The sequence below is a fragment of the Phalacrocorax carbo genome, chromosome 2 (genome assembly GCF_963921805.1).
Source record: "Phalacrocorax carbo chromosome 2, bPhaCar2.1, whole genome shotgun sequence".
NCBI lineage: Eukaryota > Metazoa > Chordata > Aves > Suliformes > Phalacrocoracidae > Phalacrocorax > Phalacrocorax carbo.
The window spans coordinates 146,295,269-146,322,375 of record NC_087514.1 but is presented as its reverse complement, the minus strand read 5'-3'; the positions used below and the strand labels follow the sequence as shown (position 1 = coordinate 146,322,375).

Sequence of the window (27,107 nt, the reverse complement as noted above, 5' to 3'; positions counted from 1 at the left end):
TTTTCTTTGACTAGCTTACTCTACCTATCCCAACTCCTCTTGAGGGAAAAACAAAGCAATCCTGTTAGCTAGGCTGGGTTACCAGCCAATTAACATTGCTTCAAATTTGCTAGTCTGCAAATGGATGAAGCTCTTCAATCCTACTCTGGCAGCTCAATCAAATGAACACAGCTGGGGACGCACAGCTTGTCTCTCCATCAGATTGGTGTTTCCCTGACTAATAGCATTGAACAGGGAGGGTTGCTACCCTCGCTCAGTGTGGTAACGCCCAAGCTCCTATGGAGTTCGGGGTATAAACTATCTGTATGATCAGTGACCAAAGCACAGCTGTGTGATTACTTTGTCATTAATATTTTGACATTTCTAGCTAACATTTAATGTCATTTTGGGAAAGGGAAGGGTTATGCATATACCTCCTTACAGACTACCTGTGCACATTCCCTACCAGTCTGTGGTTAGTTTTATTTATCTAGATTTTGTTAAAGGATTCATGGAGAAAGTTTGCAGATGGCCATAGGTCATCTAGCCTGAAACTCCATACGTCATAAGTCATTAGACAGAGCTCTCATACCACCCTAGTCTCTTAGGTGAAATGGCATCATTTCCTCCTAAAATGACTCAGTTACCTTGCTTAGGGTTAAGAGACTGGTGCTGTTAAGAGAATCTCATGTCAACTCTGGGTCTGCCGAGGGTATGCTTACTTTGAGTTAACTGTTCCAGTGAAACACAAAGGTAATGCTACACAGTGTTTATAAGCAATTAAGAAGTCTGTGAAAATAATGTGGGTGTAGCTTTTCTCCAATGTACACACAAGATTGATGTACAGGCAATTAATGTGTCACAGGAAACACATAAATGTGTTGTAAAATTAATGTTTGAGACAAAAAAAAAATGCTCTTTCTACTCTAAAGTTGAATGGTAATAAAAGGATTTGCATAATGTGTTTATCTGCTCTAGAAGGTTTCAAGGATTTGCAATTGTAAATTGCTATACTGTAAGTGAAATGCAGTAAAAAGTACATGGCTTTAAAATTATACAAGTTTCCTTCATTAAATGTCTTCATTTTCTAATAATAAATTATTATTCTATTAATAATTTATATTAATAAGTTAATTTTCTATTAACAAATCCTATGAAAGGCTGAGAATATTTAAGCTAATACTAGAGATGCAAAATTAAAACCAGAACAGCTAAAGACAGGTGTTTTAAGGAAGCTTCAAATAAGGCTAAATGGGAGGTGATATTCTTTCAGAAACAGCTGTAGGGTGTCCCACCCCACAATCATTTTGAATCTACACAAATGCTGATGAGAATGCTACTGTATCAAAGTGTAATAACACTTGAAAACAGCAAGTGCTTCCTAGACTTCTTGCCAAGTTGCTAGGATTCCTACCTGTTGATTCATTTGTGATGTTATTATATATAGTTTTTATGTTACACATATATAATGTATAATAATAGTAAGTATAGTGCTTAAAATATTTGTTATTTCGTATGTCATTTAGTGCAAAGCTTCCTTTATATTAGGTAGGAAATATAGTAAAGACATCAGCATGAAAGGGATCTTTTTGATCCTTCAAATGATCTAAGTACTGTATCTGACTTTCTGTTTTGAATATATTAACTAGGTTTTGACTATTTATTATCAGCCACTGTAAAATAAGGAATTTAGAAGTGATGTCAAGTGTTGTCAAAGACAACAATGAAAATGTAGAATTTAATACTAAAAGCATTAATTTAATAATTTGTCACTTCATTAGATTCATTGATTTCAATAAAACTACTTAAATAATTGTGGTTATTCATGTGCATAAGAGTTTTCTAGACAAGTTCCTAATTTTTTGAGACTTTAAAGTTTCGTATACTTAAATATTTATATAAATAAATATAAATTTATTTATACAGAGATTAAACAGAAAAATTAAGAAGCTTTATAAAACATATATTTGTTCTTGTAATAAATTGCATTATTGTAAGACCATTCATGCCAATTTACCAGGAGCAAAGGGAAATATTACTTTTCTTTCCCCATTATAATGAAGCAAAGAAAATCCTCAAAGAAGAGAGAAATCCATCGCATTGCTAAGTAACAGGTGTCTGCCTTTGTTTTCATTCAGTATGGAGATCTGTCAGCTCTTTCAGTACATGCGAGTACTTCATCAAAGGAAACTACTGAGGATGTGTCCAAGCATAGATGCTAAAATACCCAAAAGAATAGAGGTTAAAGTATGCACTATTGTACCAGACAGGAATTTTTACTGAATATCATGGAGGACAATTTCAAGATCATGTGGAAAATGTACATAATGGGAGGAAAAGAACAAAGGACAGAAATAAAGCATGATTTTTCCTTCAAGTCTCTTTTGTTTAAGACTGCAGAAAGTGTCAGAAATATGAATTTTCTAAGCTGACCGAACTGCTGAAGAGCTAAATTCCATGTTTAGTGTCCTCATTCCTGAAAATGAGTGTGCGAAGTATCCAAGACAGTACTAGCCATTAAAATAGGCCAAATTTAAAAACATATATTGTTATTTTAAAGATGGTTGTTTTTTCTTTTCTTTCTTCTCAGCCAGTAGTCAGAGCAACATGCAACTGTTATCAATTACTTATATTTTAGGAATGCACCTTTTTTCACCCTTTTCTGAGAGGATGAATATCACTTTGTGCACTACTCCAACAAAATGATACATCTTTAACCTTTGAATGACTCAACACAGAGTGAAGTGCACAATCCCTACGTCTCAGGTTCAACTGGGTGTGACATTTTCTTTAAATTAAAATACACCAGGAGTTAGTGGAGAATCAGTGCCATGTGGTAGCCAAAGGTAACTGCAGAGGCAGCAGCAGCAGACAGTGGAGCACTAGGGACAGCTATTGAAGAGGGTTTTGCACCGGCTGGGCCTCCCATCAGTCCTTGTCCCAGCACCCTAATTCTGGAGGTGCCACAAAGGACAGTGTTGAGATCCCCAGGCCATTCTGACCTCTCTTTCTTCTGCCCACTCTCTAGTTTTTCTGACCTATCCACATGAGCATGATGGAAACAATATTCTCAAGAGTGAGTCTCACTGTGATCTTTCTTTAACTATAAAATACTGACTATGTCTAGGTTATTTCATCTTTCAGTTATACAACGCCAATGTCCAGTGTCTGAGGTACAGGGGTAAAAATAAAATAAGAAAGTGTAATGCACTGCATGCAAAATATAAATGCCTGTAAGTCTTTAGATTTATCTTTATTTTCATTTTGTGTAGTACTAATAACACCTACCCTTCAGCTGGGACAATTATTTTTCATCCTCCTTTTAAATCTTAAAGTTATTCTTCTGTATTCCCTGTCATTATTCACCACAATTCTCTCACATTGTTATCAAAGTGGGAACACTAAATAGCTGAGAAATAAAGTCCAATTTGTAAAGTACTATTCACTTTCATTCCATCCTTCTTCCGAAAGAGCACAAGAGGACTCTCTGCACTCATACTAATACACACTAAGAACTAGCAGTGTAGGGTCAAGTCTTGTAAAAAAGGAAAACAGATGTCTAAGAGGGATGCCCTGTAGACTTTAATGTTGATTTAGACTTCACCCAGAGATAGAACAGTATAAATCTTCCTATTTAAAATGTAATTTAGACATATGCACATATTACTCATTTCAAAGATGGCTCCTGCATGGCTATTTAAGTGACTGAAAAGATTAAAGGTTCAGACTGTGAGTTGAAAAAATCCTCATAGTCACAAATAGTTCCCGAAGTCTTCTCATGAAATTTGAATATAAAACATTATCAGTGTCCTTCATCTTGCTATACTGAGTGACAATTAAAATTTTAAATTCCATGTTCCAGCAGCAATGTATGTCATTACCAATATCTGAAATATGTGCACAATTTTAATCTATTACACACATTTAAGTGTTACTACCACAGGGAATCATATATATAGATACACATTGTATAATATTAATTTTAGAAGGAATAGGGTCTCTAAAGCTACTTTCACATGGAACTCTAAAATGTTTCAGAATTATTAGAGACATCTTCCAGTAATTTAAATTATTTTTTCTCTTGACTGTACAGTAGAAACTGTGGTTTCTAAGCAAAGTCACCTTCGATTGAAAATATCATAACAAAGATATAGCTTCTGAACTGTAGCTGATTTGTGTGTTGATTTGAATCACCATGCAAATACCATGTCACCTAATGAATTTTCTGACAATAACTCATAACCAATCTAAATTAGAAAAGTGTTTAAACAACAAACCCCAAGGCAGGTTTCAGTCCCTCTCAAATTAGGGAAGTAGAGGTTATAAATGTTGTATTCCTGCAGACACTTAAAGAATTATTTTCTGGGTACAAAACATACTGATGAGGCCAGACAGAAAAGGCTATTAACACTGTCACTATCCTGTACATCATTAAATATTCTGGTAAAAAGAAGCCATATAAATAACTAAGGTTTTAAGCCATTTCTTGGATAGACCTGTTTAGGTTTCACAATACTTTTCAGCAGAGGGTCCTTCTAAAGCATTGCAGTTCACTTACAACAGGCTGCTGGATCCTCATCACTGTGGTCAGAACAATCTGGGTGAGAGTCACAGGCTGATCCAGACTGCCCATCTGTGCAGGTGAATTCTTCTAAGGAGCAGAAACCTGGTGGCTCTGATGGTGTAGTATCCAAGAGTTGGATGCTATTCAGACAGATGAAACCTGCCCTGCTCTGGAGTGTTCCTTTAAACATAAGCTATGGATTGTTACAGATAAAATATTTGTGTTAACATACAACAGAAACTTATTTTTATTTCTGTAAAACCGTAATGACTTATGTGTAAAAAGAACTGGATACATTCCATTACAAAACAACATCAAGTTTCAAAACAGAAGCTGAAATTTTGTATGACTACCTCAGGTTGAATCTTCTGAAAATTTTCAGCTAAAATCGTTTGACAAATTCCAAGAATGGAGTTAAGTAGAAGCCTGCTTTAAAGAAAAAATCCTAATCTCATAACTATTTGACTAAAATGTTGAAATGCCTTTGTGCTTTAGAAGAGTGACCTGACATATAATATCCTAAAGACTCAATCTTCTGCTCTGAAGTCTCTTCATAACCCCGTTTTGTAGATGCCCAAGATAAAAAATTTCAGTTATGCTCACAAGTGAATAAAATGGGTTAGGGACTGTCCTCAGACACCAACTGCAACAGCATAGCTTAAGAACTGATATCTCTTCCACCACTAAAGATGGCTGCATCCAGTCTATGCAGTGGGATTGGTCCCTGCCTCCTGGCAATGCTTGAACTGTTCCAGGCATTGTCTTGGAGATGGCCAATTTTCTTGAGTCAAAGACTTGCTAGGGACCATGCTAATGTTTTAATTATATGGGCTATCATGGCAAGCCTTGGGCCTGTGCCCTGGCTCTGTTTATTTTACTGCTATTGGCATAGACATAGAGATTCAAGGAGCATTTGTCTCTCCTACAGAGTTCCTTTTTGCTGACCAGATTTTACACAAGCTGATTTAGTGCAATGAAGTTTCAGAAGAACGCTTCTTACCCCTGACCAATGCAGAGCCCATCAATACTGGGTCTCAAAGCAAGATTACCTGACTTGTGCTCTCCAAGTTTCTTTTACCTGAGCTAAATTAGCAAACAGGAGGAAGCAAGCTTGGATTCTTCAGAAAGATGAAGATGTCAATGAAAGAAAGCACTGAGATGCAGGAGTTAGAGGCACAAATCAAAAATGGAGTTGTGGGTTTTGGCAGGCTGGGACATGGCCAGGGTGAGAGTCTCAGAAAGTAGACATGTGCAAGAAGCACAAAGTACAGTGGAAGGAAAGCTGGACAAAAGTTTCCAACAAAACAGAGGGAAACTAGAATTAACATGATTTGGGGCATAAGCAGAAGGCTCTAACACACTCCCGGAAGCCAGGGAATCAAGTTGGACTGAAACATCAAGAGGCATTTTCCCTTCTAAGAAATAAGAATGATATACGTCATTATCTTCCACTAGAGACAATTTCTTCAAAATTACAAAAGCCTTCTAATACCATCCATTCTGTACCAGTTCAAACAGCAGAATGCTATGCTGAAAACATTACATAGTCACACAATTAAAGACAGAATTTTTCCTTCCCTACGCACAAGTGATCCTTGCCCTCTTCGTACAAAGGCTGCTTAAGGTTGGCTTTCTATCTGTCTGTATATACACAACCTCAGCAGCCTTTTGTTTATTTATTTTTAGATACTATAGACAGTCTTATTACACACCTGGTTGTTTATTCACACTTGTCCTTGTAGGATAAGGAGAGACAGGCAACAACAGGTACTTATAACCTACTAGCTCGCTGAAATGCATTCATTGTAATATATGTCAAAACATCAATGCCTACACCAGGCTTATTCTTTGTCCTTTCACAAAGATTACATTTTCAGCTGATTTTTGAGCCAGTAAAATATAATGGTTATTTACAGAATTATGAAAAATAATTGTAAATGTAAAATTACTTATAATAGAAACTTGTAAAATAATTTAAGAATTAAGTAGATGCAAATTTGCCACCTTCTCTATGCCTGCAAATCCAAGGGGAAGATATTCTCTCACAATTAATGGTTTACACCATTCCACTGAAATCCCACAAACTTCATTCACATCATCTCACTTAAATGAGTTGGTAAGACCCGAGATGGACTCAAATACCTGACTACCTAAAATATGGTGAGATGTGTATTCATTTTTTTGCATGTTATTAATGACAGATGCTTCAATCCGTGATGTTTGTGTAGATGTTTTGTTGAGCTGTAACCAGAGCTCTACCCACACTGAAGCAATGAAGAACAGCAAACTCTCCAGGATACAAATAATTTTAACAATTTTTTAAGTTTCCTAGACACTTTATAAACAATAAGGGAAAGCATTTTCAAAAATCAAACACATGCATTTTTCTTTCATACCTTTAATTTTTGTAGCCCTGTTGGTAGCTGTACAGCCACTTTGACCCATTCCTTCTTAGTCATGATGTTGCTTTCCCACAAGGTACGCTCCTCCTGTAAAATGTAGAATACGATGATGTTATAAAGCTAATTTTTGGTCCTCTATAAATTATCAAAGCCAATTTTTTTCCTCAATCTTTTCATAACCTAGCCAAACAACCAACATATACAAACTTGCTCTTTGTGAGGAAATACAGCTTCACATATTCGTTCGCAATCTTTGCACTGAGCTTTATGGGAGAGAGGGGAAACGACATGTTTACTGTGATTAAACAGGTTAATCACATAATTATCAGGAGTCAGCTTGGCAGAATTAAAGTGAATTAATATGTAAATTAAGCCATGTTTTTGCTAAATTTAACAATATGTTTCCATGGTGCTCTCTACATTACTTTCTTTTTCATAGATAACTGTTTATACTATTTTGTGTAATAATTAGATTTAGTTTCCTTAGAACTGAATTTGGGGTCTGTCAAAATTACCCAATCAACTGTGCTAAAAACATGTTTGTTTGTTTGTTTAAATCTGTAAAGCAAGCAAGCAGAGTACTACTGAACAAGTCCTAGTCATGTTCTGAGTTACCTCAATGCCCATTTCCAGTGCAGTTCCTAAGGATAACAGCAAGATTGCCAAATATGGTAAGGCTCCCTTTATGCAAGCACTCCAAGCCCTTTTGATTCAATACTCTGACAAAAACATCTCATGCTCATTCTGCTTCTGGTCATGATCCTAACTGAAATATGCTGAGGCCAGTATAAAGAAAAGAAATGTTGCAATGTGAACTTCATATCCCTAAATAAAATATTTTCAAGAATCAGTTCCAAAATAGAGCAAAACCAGAAAGACAGGAAAAAAAATGTAGAAAAAGTTTATACAGGCTATACATACAAACAGATTTACCATTACAAGAATCAATAGTGAGACCCTTTTTAGGATACTGTGCAAAGTACTTTTCCACAAAGGATATTACAGAATTAGAGACAGTTCAGAGAAAGATGCAAAGCAGGGTAAGAGAAATGGGAAGTCTCTCATATGGAGAGAAATTGAAAGGATATAAAAAGTTTACCTTCCAGGAGATGAATAAAAGGGGATATGAGAGGTATGTGGAATGTTATCAATACTACAGACAATGACAGTTATCTTTTTTTCCTGTCTTGCAATATAAAAAGGAGGAGGAAGATGCTGTCTACTGCTTGATAGACCAAGAAGCTGAGCCAACAGAACAACATTGATATGATTTGTGACATGTAGTCAATTACTTACACTGTTTTCCTACCAAGGCTTGAACTGTTATAACATATTAACGAAGCTAGAAGGCTAAATTTCTATTGAATAAGTTTTCAAAGATCAGTTTTAGAAAACCACAAGACAGGACCAAGCCAATATCCTAATCCCAAACACTAAATGACATTAGAGATCAAATTTGGATAAACCACATGACATACACTTGATTTCAGAAATAAAAGTCAACTCTGAGTTTCCACATCAGTATAGTGTATAAGTATTTGTCAACTTGCTCCTGTGATAGATATTCAGCAAAGTCTTTTAAGGTCAAGGACACTTTATTCTGCATAAAACTTACTTCATTTTGCTAAATAAATCAACTTCCAAAGAAAATCTATTAACATTTTTTAGCCTATGATAGTTACATATAAGACACAGAAAAAGACGATGTACTAGGAACCAAACTGCATGGCAGGTTAAAACCATAGCCTGCGCTTAAGTGTCTGCTTTTAGAAATGTTTTAGTTAATGTATCTGGGCATGCACACATTCCCCCACATGTACATGTACGAACTCTCCAAACACATTTGTATACCTTGTGGGAACATTCTACATCTGTTATTTATTTGACAGGATGCATCTGGATACTATAATTTTGTTCACATGCAATTAAGCGCTTAGATACCCATCCCCATGGCCATCTTTCTCCCCAGTTCATTTTAATAAAAACAGCTTGTAGCACCAAACTTGAGTTTTCCGTACATGTACCAGTATGCAGAGTTTCTAGGGCTGTTTTTCACACTGACAGCTGTAAATCACCTCAGACACAACAACTTTTTAAACTGGCTATTTTTCCGTGCAACAGACACTACCCTCTGATTTTATATAGCTCTATAAGCCAATAATATTATTTCCCTTCCTCACAATATTTTCTCTGTAGTGTTCATCCTGCTTGTGAGATTCTTCCACCCCTTTTGTACAAATGTGTTAAACCCTTTAGCACATTCCTTGTGTCTCTAGCTTTCTTTAAAATGTTGAATGTATTGCTTTTCCAGTACGTTCCCTCAAGATTTATTTTGGTGATGCAGGGGATCAGTTGTTCAAAACACCTTCACTCTATTCCCCTAATTGTGATATATTATTATCTATAAACAGTTTTTTGTAAAGCTAAAATGGGCAAGAATTGTTTATTTTCCCTGCAATTTTTTTTTGAGACAGTGCTATTTAGCTGAAGGATAGAAAAGACAATCATGAGTTTTACTTATAATTTATAAAATACTTTTTTTTTTAATTTTTGATGTTTCTTTGCAGATACGTTCACTGCTGTGCCACTGCACTCATCATTTTGTCCCTCCTTCTTTCATCTCAGAGAGTAATTTGGAACAAAAGGTTGTTTGTTCCCCCACAATGATTAATGCATCACCTTTAACTTCGGCGGAGGAGTGTACTTGCATGGTTTTTGCAAGTGTTGCTGAACACTTACAGAAAGGTTAGTGCACTAGGGTACAAATATGCTTGTACATATAAACATCAGTTGAAATTATCTTCTATTGTTTTATTTCCACCTGTTTTTTAAGCCATACGAGACATAAAGATTAAGAAGATTAAAGGAAGAAAAATAAGCCCATTACTTAATGGGAGGAATGAGCAAGTAATGAATGGCAAATGGCAGACTAAAGTCAACATTATCTTCTTTGGCTTCAGTTTTCACAGAAAAGTTTAAAATTTATCAGATGGTCAATAGACATTTAATATTGTTAAAAATTTATTTTAGTAAAGACAGTTAATATTGCCAAATGTGAAGGCAAACACAGACCAGAAGTACTGAAACTGGAAGGGAACCATGAAGTTTTAACTGAAGGTTCCATAATGGAAGAAATATCTTACTATCAACTGCTAACTCTGAGGACCTGAGGAGAATGTGTGGGAAAGTAGAGAACTGTGAGAACAAAGGATATATATTACAGTTAAGGGAAAAATACAGACTACACAATTATAGCCAATCAGCTGAAAGTTGACAACTTCTAAGACACTGGAACAAATTGCTAACAATAATCTTATAAGCAGCTAGAGAATTAGAAAGTGAGACAACTACATTAGCTGCTTCTGATGAGAAGCAAGTCACATTCAGTCAGTGTAATATTTTTTTTTTAATAGCAAACAGCCTCCGAAAAGTAGAAATTACTTTATTAAGGCTTTTAACATAACCTCATAGGGCATTCTTTAAGCAAATTGAGGAGATTTGGTGCAGATGGAATTACTGTAAAATGGGTGTACAAATAGGAGTGCAACCTTATTTAAAAGAGGAACTGTTGATAGTTTTCTATCAAACTAAAAGAAAATTATAATAGGGCTCTGCAGAGGTCTGTTAGAAGGTCTGACATAATTACAGTGCTGACTACCTGTTTGGATAGCGGAATGAAAAATTAAATTAAAAAAAATGTGAATAAGTCTAAATTGGGAGGAAATACAAGAACTCTGAATGACATAATTAGATTTTTAAATCATCTCAGTATATAAAAACCAGTTTCAAACCAATAATACAGAGTTCAAAGACATATGAATCACAGTTAGGAAAGAAAAATCAAATAATCAAATGCAGTAGTATTGAATGAAGAGCAACTTTGCTAAGCCAGAAATAAAACAGGAAAAGCTGCAGATTATCATGGACTGCAAGTTAAATGTAAGTCAACAACAGATTACTTTTCACAAAAAGAGTCCATTTTCCCTATCCTTCTTCATACCCAAGAGCAGTTTAATTTCCCTGTCTTCCAATTGATGTCATAATGTCTATATTAGGAAATACATTCACTCAACTTTGTCCTCTCTGCTGAAAGGGTGAGGAAGGCTAGGGATACATTTGCAACACCTGTGGTGCTTGTCCTCTAAGAACAGTACTGAAACTGTACATGAAATGTAATCCAGTCTCCATTTGCATCAGACCTGTCGGTGCTGGGACATACCAAGAGTTATTCAGAGAAAAAGGGTTCTGACCAGTAAAAATAGTAAAAGAGGGTGGAGGAAAACCACATGGTACCAGACTGTGCAATTGAACAGTTATTTTGACTGGCATCCTCCAGGACAGCAGCTCTGTTTTCTTCCAGGGTCAGAACCAGCACTCGGCTCTCGCTTCTGTTTCTCTGTATTTGGCTAGTTTTGAAGATTAATTTGTTTTTCATAAACAACCTAACAGTTCAGTAGCAAAATGTGTAAAAGCTACCCCTCCCTTCATTTCAGTTTAAGTAGTCTTAATTATGAGCCTGTAGGGCTTTGGATTTGAAGCTACCAGCAGAAGCTTATGTTTCTGAAGGTTTTTCTGGCAAATTGTGCAGTATGAGTAACTCATATCAGCTGTAAATAAGTCTATATGAAATAAATACACTCCTAACTGAAGGAGAAATTCAATAACTAAAACATCAAAGGGCTAAGAGAAGTTGTGGAAACAGAGAGGACTGAACTAATGTAATGACTGCCAAATATGTTCTTCTAATGCATTGTAAGAAACTGCTTATCGATTAATTCAATTTAGGCTCCAAATTTATGGGAACTCAAATGCCAGTTTTCTCATGTTTTTGGCTCACATAATTTGCTATATTTTCAGGGAAAGAAAACTCTTAAATTGGGTCCATTGATGATACTTAAGTGAACCACTGAAATCAGCATTCCTATTCTGTCTCAAGGTTGCCATGGGTGTCATACCTGGGAATTTATTGGCAAGTACTAAGGCACAAATCTCCATGCACGCTGACCAGAACACTGATTATGTTACAATACCCTGATACAGTAATGGGTCGTAGAAAAATACAGCTACTTCCTTTTAGAAATGAAAAATGAGCAAGGGCCTGGAGTTGTATTTATGAATACTTGAAGACACAGTGGGAAAGAAATAAGGTATTTCCATTATCTTTTCCTATATTTAGACCCCTTGGTAGTGTTACACTTCAGGGTTTTTTGCATCTTATCTTTGTTAATGAAATGGATCTGCCTTTTTAAATACTTGTATTGTTAGGTGATAATAATTCAACTCCAACATCAAGATATGAGAGCCATTAACATAATGGGACCAGCTGTACCGCTCTTGCTTTCATTAAGTAGCAGTACAATAGCATCAATATTAAGTTATTAGACAATATTTTCAAAAGGGAACATTCTAACACCAGAAAGCCTCCACAAGGCAAGGGAGGTAAGAAAGATGGAAATAGTTATCATTGCTCAACTGGCATTTGTGCTTCAGTTTGACATGGCTATTTTATCTACTAATAAGTAGAAGAATAGGAAAATTACTGCTCTAAAACATGAACAAAGAAAATAAGGTGGCTAAGCAAGAACTTTACAGCACCCTGAGCCAACAACTTTCCTTGTTTTTCTGTGTCACCATAGAGAAAAACACCTTTTTGCCCATTTCTAGAAAGGGAAGAAGGCTAGGAAAACTGTTACTATAGATTTTTCCCCTGAAATCCCCAAATTATTTAATTCTGTAACAGCTAGGATTTGACCTTGACGTCTTATTGCAGAACATTCATCCATCAAATTAGTATATAGCTGAGATAGCCAATATCCAGGTTATACAATTGCATGGATCAGTGGAATGATATCAAGTCACTGTTTTGCATAAACTAACTTAGGGGACAGGCATGTGCTAGTAGGCTTATTTCTTTGTTTTTTGGCTGGTAAGACCTGCGCTGACATATCTTTACACTTTGAAAATGAATGCATGTTTCTTCTTACCTGATTTGTAAACAGTACCGCCTTGAGAACACTGCTATCTGCCATGGAGTAATGAAACTGAAAATGGCAATTCTTGCTGGAGCAGTGGCACATGGAGCTGTTAAGATAAGCCCTTTTATATAATGCATTGTCATTAACTTCTAACCACTCAGAATGGCCTGAAAAAAAAAAAAAAGGTGTACTTTTTCACAAAACATATTTTTTTTCCTGTCTATGAAAATAAGGACTGCTTTCCTGCAGTTAAACCATGGACTCATCCTGGCAACAATGGAATCTGATCAGCATGCTGATGATGTGAATTGGATGTAATGTAAGCGTTTGCTATTAAAAAGATAGATATATATCTTCATTTGACTCACAGACAGCCCTAGCAACCAAGAATTACATCACCTGATAGTATCTTGAAGTTATTACTTTGCATGTTAAAAGCTGTAAGCAGTCCCACATTCAGCTCAGCCTCCTTATATTTACAACCATTCAATACCTAACCACAAATATATTTAGAAACTGGCTTTCTTCCTTCTTCTACCATGATTTCCAGAAAACACTCTTTTTACAGTAACACTTCAGTAACAGACTCTTCAAAAAATTTTTTTTAAAAAAAAGGAAGGTGGCAGGGAGAAGTGTTCTGCCTTACTGCTGAGGCAGTAGCGTCTCCACCATGTAATTGCGGTCTTTACTTCTCAAGCCAGAATTTCTGTAACAAAATGTTGAAGGCATATTGTCTTTCCATCTGAAGCAGGAAAGCAATTTGTGCTCTTCTTGACCTACTGCCCCTTGTAAAAGCATTCCTACAGAGATCTAAAAGAGTACTCGATCCTCTCAACAGTGTCTTTTGTTTGTCAGAAATAAAAACGCTAAATACTTTTACCAAATATATCAGGTGTTTTTTTCCATTTCCAGAGCCACTGAATATTTTGCTGCCTTTGGAAGCAGTTATTAAAATAATAAACAAGGACTGATTAAAGGTCTTAAGTCCACTGTTTCTGTGTTCATGTCTGTAAATACAGCTTATGTCAAATGCAGATATTACAGTTTATTTCAAGCTGAAGGGAGAAAGTGTTATTTCACAAGGAAAACATTGGGGTTTTTTTGTAAGGGACCACATGCTTTTCCTTTTGTTGCCAGTTTACTCTTTGTGTTATGTAACATTTTACACTGAAATATGTGGTTACAATTTCATTGAAATTAGGTTTGGAATTTCATGCCACAGTGGCTAATCTCGGTATAAGGAAATATTACAAATTTAACTGAGATTCTGTTTGACAGAGATCAACAAAGCAGCTACAGTTCTATGACTACTGCCTTGCAGAGAAGAGAAGTATGCATCAACATTACAATTTACTCTACCAGTTCTTTATGTAAATTCAGAATTCTCTGATGCCATTATAAAACCAACTAATTTTATTTTCTGAGCCTAATGATAATTAACATTCTTTTCCCTCTTGCAGTATAAGTTCCTGAATCTTTAAAAATAGGGCAAAGCAGAGTTCACATGTTTTTAGATAAGGCAGCAAGTGAACAGCACTAGATAAAAGTTCTATGAAACATCCAGAATGATCATGTGTCCACAAGGGATACAGACTGTTCTTCAGGGAGTATGTTTTATGTAAGTACTGTAAACGCTTCTGAGACAAATTGAGGCTTACTTTCAGAAATGAAGACTCCAAAAACTACTGTCCTGAAAATACTGATTTTTAGTTATTATTTAATTATTATTTTTCCCACCTCTTCTCTACAGTCTATAAAAATAGAACCATGTCGCTTTAACAGGACAGAAAGTACTCTTTTTTTTCCCCTTGTCCAGGGAATTTTTTCTTTTTCTTATTACCTTTAGACAATATTTACCGGGTAGCTTTCTAAAGATTAACAGTTTGGGGAACATTTTTCTTTCATTTGTTACAAACTTTGCAGCTCTTCTTTAAGGTCTGTATATCCCTCAGTCCAATACACTGCATAGCATATTACTGTGTTTATGCTCTGACCTTCTTTACATCTTGTTCTCTTGAATTTTCACATTTTCTGTGCCAAACTTCCTCATGTTTTTAGAAGTAGAACAAGAATACCAGAAAAGTCACTTCATTCCTGCCAATGTGCTATTTGGGCTATATGTGTGTGTTTCTGGCAAGAGATGCTGGAATGGTTGCCAGAATAAAGACTGTAGACTTTAATATCACACAGAATACACACAGAATTGTATAGATTGGAAAAGACCTTTAAGATCAGTGAGTCCAACTGTAAACCTAGCGTTGCAGTTCACCACTAAACCATGTCCCTAAGCACCACATCCAAACATCCTTTGAATACCTCCAGGGGTGGTGAGTTCACCACTTCCCTGGGCAGCTTGCTCCAATACTTGACAACCCTGTCAGTGAAGTAATATTTCCTAATATGCCATCTAAACATCCCCTGACACAGGACGTTTCTTCTCATCCTATCACTTGTTACCTGGGAGAAGAGACCAACACTCACCTCACTACAACCTCCTTTCAGGTAGCTGTAGAGAGCAATAAGGTCTCCCCTCAGCCTCCTTTTCTCTAGACTAAATCACCCCAGTTCCTTTGGCAGCTCCTCAGAAGACTTGTGCTCTAGACCCTTCATCATCTTCGTTGCTCTTTGCACACACTCCAGCAGCTCAGTGTCTTTCTTGTAGTAGAGGAGACCAAAACTGCACACAATATTCAACAATCACTTCCCTCCTTCTGCTGGTCACACTATTCCTGATACAAGCGAGGATGCTGTTGGCCTTCTTGGCCACCAGGGCACACTGCTGGCTCATGTTCAGCTGGCTGTCAACCAACACCCCCAGGTCCTTTTTGACCAGGCAGCTCTCCAGCCATTCCTCCCCAAGCCTTTAGCGTTGCATGGGGTTGTTGTGGCCCAAGTGCAGGACCCAGTACTTAACCTTGTTGAAGCACATCAGCCCATCAATCCAGCCTGTCCAGATCTCTCTGTAGGGCCTTCCTTCCCTCAAGCAGGTCAACACTCCCACCCAATTTGGTGTCACCTGCAAACTTACTGAGGGTGCACTTGATCCCCTTGTACAGATCACTGATAAAGATATTAAACAGAATGGGCCCCAACACTGAGCCCTGGAGAACACCACTTGAAACCAGCCACCAACTAGATTTAACTCCATTCACCACCACTCTTTGGGTCCAGCTATCCAGCCAGGTTTTACCCACTAGAAAGCAGACCTGTCTAGGCCATGAGCAGACAGTTTTTCCAGGAGAATGCTGTGGGAAATGGTTTCAACTGCTTCACTGAAGTCCAGGTAAACAAGCCTTTCCTTCATCCGCTAAGTGGGTCACCTTGTCTTAGAAGGAGATCAGGTTAGTTAAGCAGGACCTGCCTTTCCTAAACCCACACTGACTGGGCCTGACCACCTGGTTATCCTGTTTGTATCAAGTGATGGCACTCAAGATTATCCATAACCTTCCCCAGTACCAAGGTCAGACTGACAAACGTGTAGTTGCCCAGATCTTCCTTCCAGCCCTTCTTGTAGATGGGCATCACATTTGCTAATGACCACTCAACTGGGATCTCCCCAGTTAGCCAGGACTGCTGATAAATAATGGAAAGCAGCTTGGTGAGCACTTCCCCCAGTTCCTTCAGTACTCTTGGGTGGATCTCATGGGGCCCCATGGACTTTTGTGTGTCTAGGTTGTGTAGTAGATCGCTAACCATTTCCCCTTGCATTATGGGGGCTCCATTCTGCTCCCCACCCCTGTCTTCCAGTTCAGGGTTCTGGGTACCCCAAGAACAACTGATCTTGCTATTAAAGACTGAGGCAAAGAAAACATGAAGTACCTTAGCCTCTTCCTCATCCTTTGTCACCGTGCTTCCTCCCACATCTAATAAAGGCTGGAGATTCTCCTTAGCCCTCCTTTTTCTGCTAATGTATTTTTAAAGTATTTTTATTGTCTTTTATGGATGTAGCCAGATTAAGCCCTAGCTGCGCTTTGGCCCTTCTAATTTTCTCCCTGCATAACCTTGCTACACCTTTGTAGTCCTCCTGACTTGCCTGTCCTTTCTTCCAAAAGTCATAAACTCCTTTTTTTAATGAGTTCCAGCCAAAGCTCTCTGCTCAGCCAAGCCAGTCTTCTTCCCCATCGAATCATCTTTTGGCACATGGGGACGGCCTGCTCCTGCACCTTTACGACTTCCTCCTTGAAGAATGTCCAGCCTTCCTGGACTCCTTCACCTTTCAGGGCTGTGTCCCAGGAGACTCTGTCAACCAGTCTCTTGAACAGGCCAAAGTCTGCTCTCCAGAAGTCCAAAGTGACAGTTCTGCTAACCCCTTCCTTACTTCTCCAAGAATAGAAAACTCTATCATTTCATGATCACTGTGCCCAAGATGACCTCCAACCATCACATCACCCACAAGTCCTTCTCTGTTCATGAACAACAGGTCCAACAGGGTGCCTTCCATAGTTAGCTCTCTCACCAGCTGTGTCAGGAAGTTATCTTCTACACACTCCAGAAACCTCCTAGTCTGTTTCCTCTCTGCTGTATTGTATTTCCAGCATACATCTGGTAGACTGAAGTCCCCCTTGAGGACAAGCACTAATGATTGTGAGGCTTCTCCCAGCTGCTTGTAGAATAATTCCTCTGCCTCTTCATCCTGGTTGGGTGGTCTGTAACAGACTCCCACCATGATATCTGTCTTGTTGGCCTTCCCTGATTCCTACCTATAATCACTCAACCCTGTCATTACCATCATTAAACTCTAGACAATCCAATCACTCCCCACCATACAGAGCTACCCCACTGCCTTTCCTGCCTTGCCTTTCCCTTCTGAAGAGTTCATAGCCATCCATTGCAGCACTCCAGTTGCACGAGTCATCCCACCATGCTTCCCTGATGGCAACCATATCATAGTTTTCCTGCTGCACAATGGCTTCTGGCTCCTCCTGTTTATTGCCCATGCTTCATACATTTGTCTAGAGGCACTTCAGCTGGGCTGTCATCTGTGTCACCTTCTTAGAGGAACGCCCCTTAATTCTTTTGAGGTATTTCACCGATGTTCCCCTTTTGGCTCCTGTTACCTCAGCAGCCTCTAGCTTGTCACCATACAGCTTCAGCTGTGCTCCAGTGAACTCAGCCCATCTCAGAGACACCGGCTGAGTGTCCTTGCTAGCACCCCGTCCCTCTAATCTTGCTGTGTTGTCCCTCAGCTTGTCTCAGGCAAGCCCGATATTAACCCCCTTTCCCCTTCAAGTCTAGTTTAAAGCTCTGTCAATGAGCCCTTCAAGCTCACGAGCAAAGACTCTCTTTCCCCTTTGAGAAAAGCAAATCCCATCAGACGCTGGGAAGCCTGGTGCTGTGTAGGCCACCCCATTATCACAAAAAACAAAACTGTGGCAATGGCACCAGCCACAGAGCCATGTGTTAATAGACTGGTTGCATCTGTTCCTTCCACTGTTGTTGCCCACAACTGGAAGGAGAGAAGAGAAGATAACCTGTGCTCCAGAGTCCCTTACTAGCCATCACAAGGTCCTGAAGTCTCTTGATTGCCCTTGGACTATGTGTTGCAGCTTTAGCACCTTCCACATGGAAAAGTAGTAATGGGTAATAGTCCGAGGCCCATACCAAGCTAGAAAAACTCCTAGCAATGACTTTAACCCAGGCCCCAGGGAGGCAGTAGACTTCCCTAACAGGAGGGTCTGTCCAGCATATTTGACCCTCTGTTCCCCGCAGAAGGGAGTCACTTACAACTATAACCTGTCTTCTCTTCCATATGGAGGTGGTTTTGATACGGGGGGATAGGCCTTTCTGACCCTGGCAACACCAGAGGTGTAGATGGGCTGTTATCCACATCTTCTCTTGACTGGTCTTCCACCTGCAGACCCTCATACCTGTTATACAGAGGCACCCAGGAAGGTGAGCTGGGCAAGGAGGGTGTTTGTCTGCCACGCAAGCATGGACTTGCCTCCATTCACTCTTTTCCTTTGAGCTACTGCCTTCAGCCTGGTGGGGGTGGGATACTGGTATGCCTTGATCTTGTTTTTTTTCTGGTGGGTGCTCCTGTTTCTGTTTCAGGGAGGGCAGATCATGGCACCACAAGTCTATCTCTTTCTTGGCCTCCCTGATGCTTTTTAACTTTTCTGCCTCCTCACGTACCTCTGCCACCATGCTGAGCAAATCATCCACCTAGTCACACCTCACACAGCCGTTCTCACAGTTGCCATCCATTACCAGTGAAAGGCTCTGGCACTCCCTGTGGCCTGAGACCTGAATGGCTGCATGGTTTTTTGGAGCTTTGTCTGGGTTGCCACATCCATTCTGGTGAGTGCAGAGAGCATAGCTTCCCACTGGGTGGGTACTATAGCTGAGTTCCTACTGAAAGGATGATAAGTACCGAATGAACTCACCTCTTGGTCTGATAGGTTGACTATGCCCTACCTGCATGCCCTTCAGTGTGAACTGACATGTATTGCCCTTGTTGATGCGCTATGCTCTGCAGCACTCGTGGTTGCTAGTGCTTCCTAGGCTGCTTTTTGTAGGCATGAGAGGGGCACTCCATTGCTTTGGCAATGCCCTCACCTCATCAGTGTCTCCCATGAGAGCTGCCAGATCCTGGTGGGTCCCTCTGCTGCCCTGGTGCTTCTTGCCTCAGGAAAACCCCTGTGCACCAAGATCTGCTGATCCACTGCAGATTGGGCTGGCTCTGGAGCAGCTCCCCTCGGTGAATTTCTTTCCATAAAGCCTTTTATTTTCCCCACATGGCTGCTTAATCAGGTTTTAGATAGATGGTCTGATTTAAGTTTTGAAGAAAAATTTTGTCTATTGTAAGCAAAATCTTGGATTCCATCAGAAAGATAACCACTGACTGCAATGACGTCCAACTAGAAGCAAAGCTTACAACTTACTGCTGAGGTGGCTAGTGTCTTCTTAGGGCTGGGGTGGGGTAATGAACCTGCCTGTATTCTGCTATGATGAAAACTCAAAGCCTATAAAATATTTAACTTCTTTGCTCCATCTTAACCATTTTCTGACTCAAATCTTTTGTCACTCCTTCTGCTTTAATCTGTGATGTTTAAGTTAAACTACTTTAGTTTGAATCTACACTGCTAGTTTTAGAGTAACAACTGACCCTTCAGTTAAAACTGAGCCACAGAGTGGGACCTTTCCCTTTCTGGAAAGTTGTCTTCCCCAGCAGAGAACTGATCAGTCTCTGAACCAATCCTCTGCAACCTTCCCACTCAACCATTTTGAGGAAAGAAGAGGTCAGATCTGAACTGCCATTGTTTCTACTCTTTGAAGGTGAATTTTCATGTACCCCCAAGTCATGGATGAACTCTTGAAGAAAAAAAGAAAGAGAAGGAAGAGTAAGGTAATAGAATCCCACAATGTAATGATTTGGCTGTTTTTTCATGTTTAAACTTGAAGGATTTTTATCATTAGTTATTGAAATGTTGGGTTTAAAAGCCATGGCACTTCCTTTGATTTCTTTTTGCATCTCAGAATCTTTATTTTTATTATGCAGAGAATCGGTTTCATTGATTTCTTATTAAAGAAGTGTTACCCCAGATGTAGGAAACTAGATTAATCCAATGTAATAAGAATGAACTATGGAAACTACATAGCATGCTGGAAATATCAGTAAAAAACACGACAAAAAAAGTATTTTCTGAACAATATTGCATGAGAATGTAAAACCTCTGTAAGAACTTTTGGCACTAGAGAAATTAGGAGGAAAAGTTATAAAGTGCCTACAATACAACACTGGAGTAAAGAAGCAATAAAAGAACAAAGGAAAAAAGTCTGCCAAGGACAGAAAGTATTTTATTAAATTTAAGAATAGCAGGAAAGGAGGATTATTCAAAGCCTATAAGCAATCCTTTCTTTATAAATATAATTGTCTAGACCTCTGCTTTATAATTTAGTTTCTTACCTCTCTTCCATTTATAGTAGTGAAAGCTTTGATCAAAATCAGAAAGTAAAGCTTAGTCAAGCTCTATTTGCATTGTAAGTTTGGGCCCTCAAGCATGGCATTTTTGCAGTTTGCATACCATTTCTTTAGTTTTTAGAATTTTAGTTAATATTCAACCTCTTCATTTATGTCTCATCATATCCGCATGAATAGAAATACTGAATGTATTGAGAGGTGAGCAATCATAGTTCATATTTTTCAATACTTTCCAATATTAATGATGAGTTAAATTCTGTGTGTTGTTTTGACACTTATTTCTTCTCACATTTTCATTTTTCCTTTATGTCATGGAAATACAGAGAATGTCCCAAGCAGTTGTTTGTGTTATATGTTCTGCCTCCTCAGCTACCTGTGCATACCTGTACAATAATACCCACGTGCCTATACAACAGACATTTTTTAATGTGTTCTGTTTCAATAGACATTGTTTGTGATCTGGTCCTGTAAAAGCCACTTACAGAATTTGAGTATATTTTCTGTTAGCCCAATATTGCAATAAGGGGAAATCCATACCCATTACTAGCCCCTGAGATATCATCTTAAGGTATGGCACTGATACAGTACCTTTCAGGGAGGTGTTTAAAATAAAACCAAATTAAAAGACACTTTTTGTTAGATATCCTAGTGGAAACTGAAAGGTGGTGTGACTTCTTTCTTTCTGTTTGTTTTTTTTTTTTTTTAAGACAAGAAAAAATTCCGCTTTACTAGTGTATATGCTTTCTGTTGTACATAAATGTTAAAATGCAAAAATTGTCTTAACTGAGTGTACACACTCAAGCACTTTTGCTTGCTATTCCGTTATAATTTGACGTATAGTTAAAGTGTGTTGAAATGTATGCTAAAAAATATTTTTAAAAACTTTTTAAAATGAAAACAACATCTAAGCATTCATTCTGCTGCTATCAGTGAGATGTTCTCCATTTCTGTGGGCTCAAAGTTCAAGCAGTAATCTCCACGCTACCAGTTCTTCAAAGCTACATCACAAATTTTACTGTTACAACTAGTGCTACTTAACCCCTTTGAAGGCAGTCTCAGCAGACAAGCCAAACACTTAGCTGGCAAGGTGGTTCCATTGCACATTACAACACTTAGACATTTATATCCATTAAGCTTTCAAAAACCTTTCCCATAAACCCATAGACAAGCACTAAACAGTGACTTCAAAAATGAGTGCTGCTCTTTACTTCTGAAAACTGCAACTGGATAAATTTTGTCGTGTTTAAGAGTAATAAACTATTTTGTATAATGAATGTTTCTCTACAGCTCCCCTAATTGAAGGTTTAAAGTGAAATTCCTGACTATATGCTCAAACATAGTAGTACTACACAAGTAAAACTACCAAGTGTCAAAACCAAAACAAAACAGAAAAAACCACACACAAGGGCTGTGAGCTTGGATGGATTTAATTTAACTTCACCAAATTGTTGCATAGATCTCATACAAAGAATCAACTGGAGAATAAATCAATTATTGGTTTGTATGGGAATTCTTACATTAAAATCTTTCGTACTTTAACGACGTATGTTTTCACAGTGCCCTTACTAAATGGTCAAAACAAAAGCTAATTTAAGTACAAAATACATGCAATTACTTTTCATGTTTTTGTTCTGTTTCTAAATTAGGTCACCACCTTGTCCTAAAAAGCACCATATTCTTAATGACAGCTAGTAATTTTGCATTAATTTAAATTTCCCACCTTCAGTATTGTTGCTCCAGTCTTTCAGGAAGGAACAGGAGGCAATCTTCTGCCCACTTTGCAGTTGTGCCCACATAGCAGGCTCAGTTGGCTGATCTGAATGCCACTCACACATTGTAAGCTCAAAACTGTATGTCTGCAGTGCTGAAAGACAAAGAAAAGCAATCACTTAACTTCTTAAGAATTCATTATTTATGAGACTACTTCCCATTAGAAACATATGCTTATTAAACTACTTGACAGTATTTCTGCTTCTGGTTACTTCAAAAGCATTGTGTATCACTGAGTGCTGTCTAGTATTTCAGGCTGCCATCTTTAACAATACCGTTCTAAAAAATCATTCCCTAAAGACAGATGCTTCTTTCAGAGCAATAGAGTGCTATTTATGTTAGCCAGTCATTGCAACCTTCATGAATTCACTTCCTCAGAGAGGGTTGCCAGGAAACATAAAAAATGACATGTCGTAACAAGAAATACCTATTTACTTTTCTAGATGATAGCTACAGAAAAATAATTTCTAACTGAGAGGTTAAACTCAGCAGCATCTCCATAATACTTGCAACACAATGCTTCTTTTTAGAACCAAAAAAGTTTCTGAATACATTGTGACATATTTTCAAGAACTTTTTAAGGACAAATCATGCCTGACTAAACTAGTGGCCTTTTACAATGGAGTGACTGCATCAGTAGACAAGGGAAGAGCTATGGATGTCATCTACCTGGACTTCTAGAAGGCCTTTGATATGGTCCTCCACAAGATTCTTATCTCTAGACTGGAGACAAATGGATGGACTGTGAGATGGATAAGGAATTGGCTGGACAGCTGTGTCCAAAGATTTACAGTCAATGGCTCAACATCCATTTGGGAACCAATAACGAGTGGTATCCCTCAAGGGTCCGTACAGGGATCAATAATATTAAATACCTTCATTACGATGTAGATAATGAAATTGAGCGTACCCTTAGCAAGTTTGCAGACAACACCGAGCAGAGTGGTGCAGTTGATACACTAGAGGGAAGGGATGCTATCCAGAGGAACCTTAACAGGCTTGAGGAGTGGGCCAATGTAAACCTCACGAAGTTCAACCAGGGCAAGTTCAAAATCTTGCACCTGGGTCAGGGCAATCACCACTCTCAGTACAGACTGGGAGATTAACTGATCAAGAACAGCCCTGCAGAGAAGGACTTGGGGATACAGGTAAATGAAAGGTTGGACATGAGCTGGCAATGTGCACTTGCAGCCCAGAAGGGCGATCACATCCTGGGCTGTATCAAAAGAAGCGTGACCAGCAGGCCTATGGAGATGATTCTGCCCCTCTACTCTGCTCTCGTGAGACCCCACCTGGAGTACTGCGTCCAGCCCTGGAGTCCTGGGAATAAGAAAGACATGGACCTATTAGAGCATGTCCAGAGGAGGGCCACAAAAATGACCAGAGGGATGGAACACCTCTCCTATGAAAAAAGGCTGAGAGAGTTGGAGTTGTTCAGCCTGGAGAAGTCTCTGGGGAGACCTTGCAGCCTTTCAATACTTTAAGGGGGCTTATAAGAAAGATGGAGAGAGATGTTTTACCAAGGTCTGTAGTGACAGGACAAGGGGCAATTGTTTTAAACTGAAAGAAAGTAGATTTAGATTTTATCTAAGGAAAAAATATTTACGATGATGGTGGTGAGACACTGGAACAGGTTGCCCAGAGGAGTTGTGGATGCCACATCACTGGAAGTGTTCAAGGTCAGGTTGGACAGGGCTTTGAGCAACCTGATCTAATGCAAGATGTCCCTGCCCATGCCAGTGGGATTGTACTGGATGATCTTTAACCCTTCAAACCCAAAACATTCTATGATTCTAGGAAGTTTGAAATGCCAGATTGTAGCTGCCAAATGTTGTGTAATTAATAATGGCTACAGAAAGAAAGTAATAATTTTAAGCAGGATTGTGCTATGATAATGGAAGTTCCATTTCTTAATATTATTGCAGGGGAAAGGCAATCTTCTTGTTAAGACAGGCTTTCAAATAGCAGTCAGGGTATCTCAGAGAAAACATGAAGATTCCTAACTCTATGGAAGAAATAGTTTTATGTCAGTATACATAGACATTACTGCCTACTGCATCTCAGAGTTGTTGTGTGATTCACATGACTAACAGCTCAGTGACATGTCCTGTCCAGTTGGTGCTACAAACCTCTCTTTTCTAACTTGTTCCAGTGTTACATAAATGTGCACTTTTTTCAAACCACGTGTATTAAGTGAGAAGACCTGCAGAAAATCTAATTCCTGTGGAAAATACAAAATTCTAGAATGGTCTAGAAAAGGATGGATTTTGTCAATTTTCATCATTTGAAAAAAAGTAACAGATACACTCAAAAGGAATCAAGCTCTTCTTTAAACAAAATATTTTTATTCAATCAGCATTTTTTTAGTTTTTTAAGATTGTTTATTTGGGGTTTTTTTGACAATAACCTCAGTCTCTTGGGACAAAATACCCATTTTCCAGCTCCTAATTTTGCAGCATGTCAGACAACAGTAAGACTAGTATTTTTGATTTTCTGACTCCCATTCCTGTAGCAGTTCACCTGAAAGACCCCGCATCTGGTTCTGCATCCAGTTCTGCATCCATGATATTAAAGGCTACATCTTTGCATGATTAGACCTAAGGAATTAAGTTTGAGAATTTCTTCAGCTGAAGTATTGATACTGGAATCTTGTCAAAATTTATACAAGTAATACATATATAATTACTCCAGTTTTCTAGAAAAAAAAAAAACAACTAATTTTGCAGAGGAGGTATACCACTTTTGCATTACAAGTGACTTAAGGACAAAAACCTCATTCTCCCTTACAGCATTCCACTTTCATGCCTTGGGGTTTTTTGCTTTCATCCTATGGCAAGACCAGAATGATAATCTTAATAGAGTTCTTCACATATATAATTCACCAGGTGTCAAGAGGGAGTTCTGCAGGGCAATCAGACACTTGGATAAGAATATGAACCCTTTGAATAATAGTTCTACTAGAGGTGTAATTAAAGGAGATTTTGTGTTACGTATGTTTTAAAGCATAACTTTAATATTTTCTATTTGACAGCTAAAATATTTTTCTGCAGTACCTATGCAATTGTAAAATAAAAAACTGTGGGGTTTTTGAGTAATAAGGGGAACAGTTTGGCAATTGTTGGGAGAAATACAAACTGCAGAAAATCTTAAATGGCTATCCTGAAGGTAGGGATTTGGTTGTTTTTTTTAAATTCATGAAGTTTTCTGTCTAGCAGAACTGGACAAGAGACTGAAGGGGGGCAGTTTGGGAGACGGGAGGGAGAGAAGGGAAGAAAAAACTTAAAACTTAATGCAATTACATTTTCACTTAGCCATCACAGTTTGTATCAAGAAACTCCTGAAACCACAAATACTTAAGCTATTTTACTCATGACCTTAAAATCATGGTCATACTAATGAATACAAGTGCACAGGTCATTTCTTAGGTATGTTTACACTGCGATTGAAAATTATGAAGGGTACATTAAAAATGCAAATTTTAACTACAAGTTTCATGCAATTAAAGCGGTCTTTATTTAAAGTCTTCTTATCCAGACATTCCATAAAGACTAGAGAAAAAATTATTTCAAATTCAAGAACCCTTAATCTGACGTTTTGTTTTAATTACTGGAAAATGTTCAGTAGTAAAACTCCTCTTTCAGAGAGAAAATTAAGATCCTTTTACCCTGTTTTTGGTTGCTGTAAGCAATTTAGATGTCACCTAATGAAACTGACTTTTCCTAATGGGGAAGCACAGGGTAAGAACTGTCTCTTAGAATATACCTAAGGTACTCGACAGTGCTGCAGCTCAATCTGTATGCCACACAATATACTTCTACAGATGCCATGTAAGGTAAGTTTAACACCTAGATTTATAAGTTCTGGTGACTACACACTGTTATGTTTCAATTTTTGATTTTTTCATCTCTTTGAGGTAGTATTTCATCTCCATAGCTGATTTTTTTTGATTTTGTTTGCTTTAGAAGCACTTTGTTTATGAAAAAAAGCCAATATATTTCTACAGAGAGATTTATATCTGCCTACAGGAACCGGTTAAGCAATTATATAGGTTGCTAGAATACAGCAATGCATTTTTTCCATTTCAAACCTGCCCTTTCATCTGCAGAAATCCTCCAAGGAACAGAAAGAAGTTGGGAGAATCACACATCTGTCTTTTTTTCTTTGTCAGTTTCAAATTAATTTTTTCCAAAAAAGCACATTGTAAACTTACCTGAGCTCATGGACAAGTGTGTCCAAAGTTTTAAATTAACATCCCTGCTCATTTAAGCAGTACTGCTAGAAAACCTCTACAACACAGAAAAGCAAAATAAGCCCTGGCATAAAAATATTTACATAACATTTGCTTCTATACATCTCTATTGTAGGAAAGTAGGGACATGGAGAGACTACATGACCAAGTTTAGTTACCTGAAACTTCATTCCCCCAATATAAATCCCCTTTGAAATAAATATGTATGCCTGCCTGAATCATTACACAAGGATTTGTATCTTGCTTT

The 27,107-nt window shown here is 38.1% G+C and overlaps 1 protein-coding gene across 1 annotated transcript in view; it reads right to left on the bottom strand.

Moving 5' to 3' along the window:
* MALRD1 (MAM and LDL receptor class A domain containing 1) overlaps positions 1-27,107 on the bottom strand; it is a 314,254-nt gene that overhangs the window by 238,519 nt on the left and 48,628 nt on the right. The window contains exons 8-11 of the mRNA XM_064441822.1: positions 22,562-22,705; positions 12,930-13,087; positions 6,940-7,032; positions 4,538-4,736 (exon numbers count right to left, since the gene is read on the bottom strand). Of these exons, the coding sequence (XP_064297892.1) occupies positions 4,538-4,736; positions 6,940-7,032; positions 12,930-13,087; positions 22,562-22,705 (594 nt within the window). The remainder of the gene's footprint in view (positions 1-4,537; positions 4,737-6,939; positions 7,033-12,929; positions 13,088-22,561; positions 22,706-27,107) is intronic.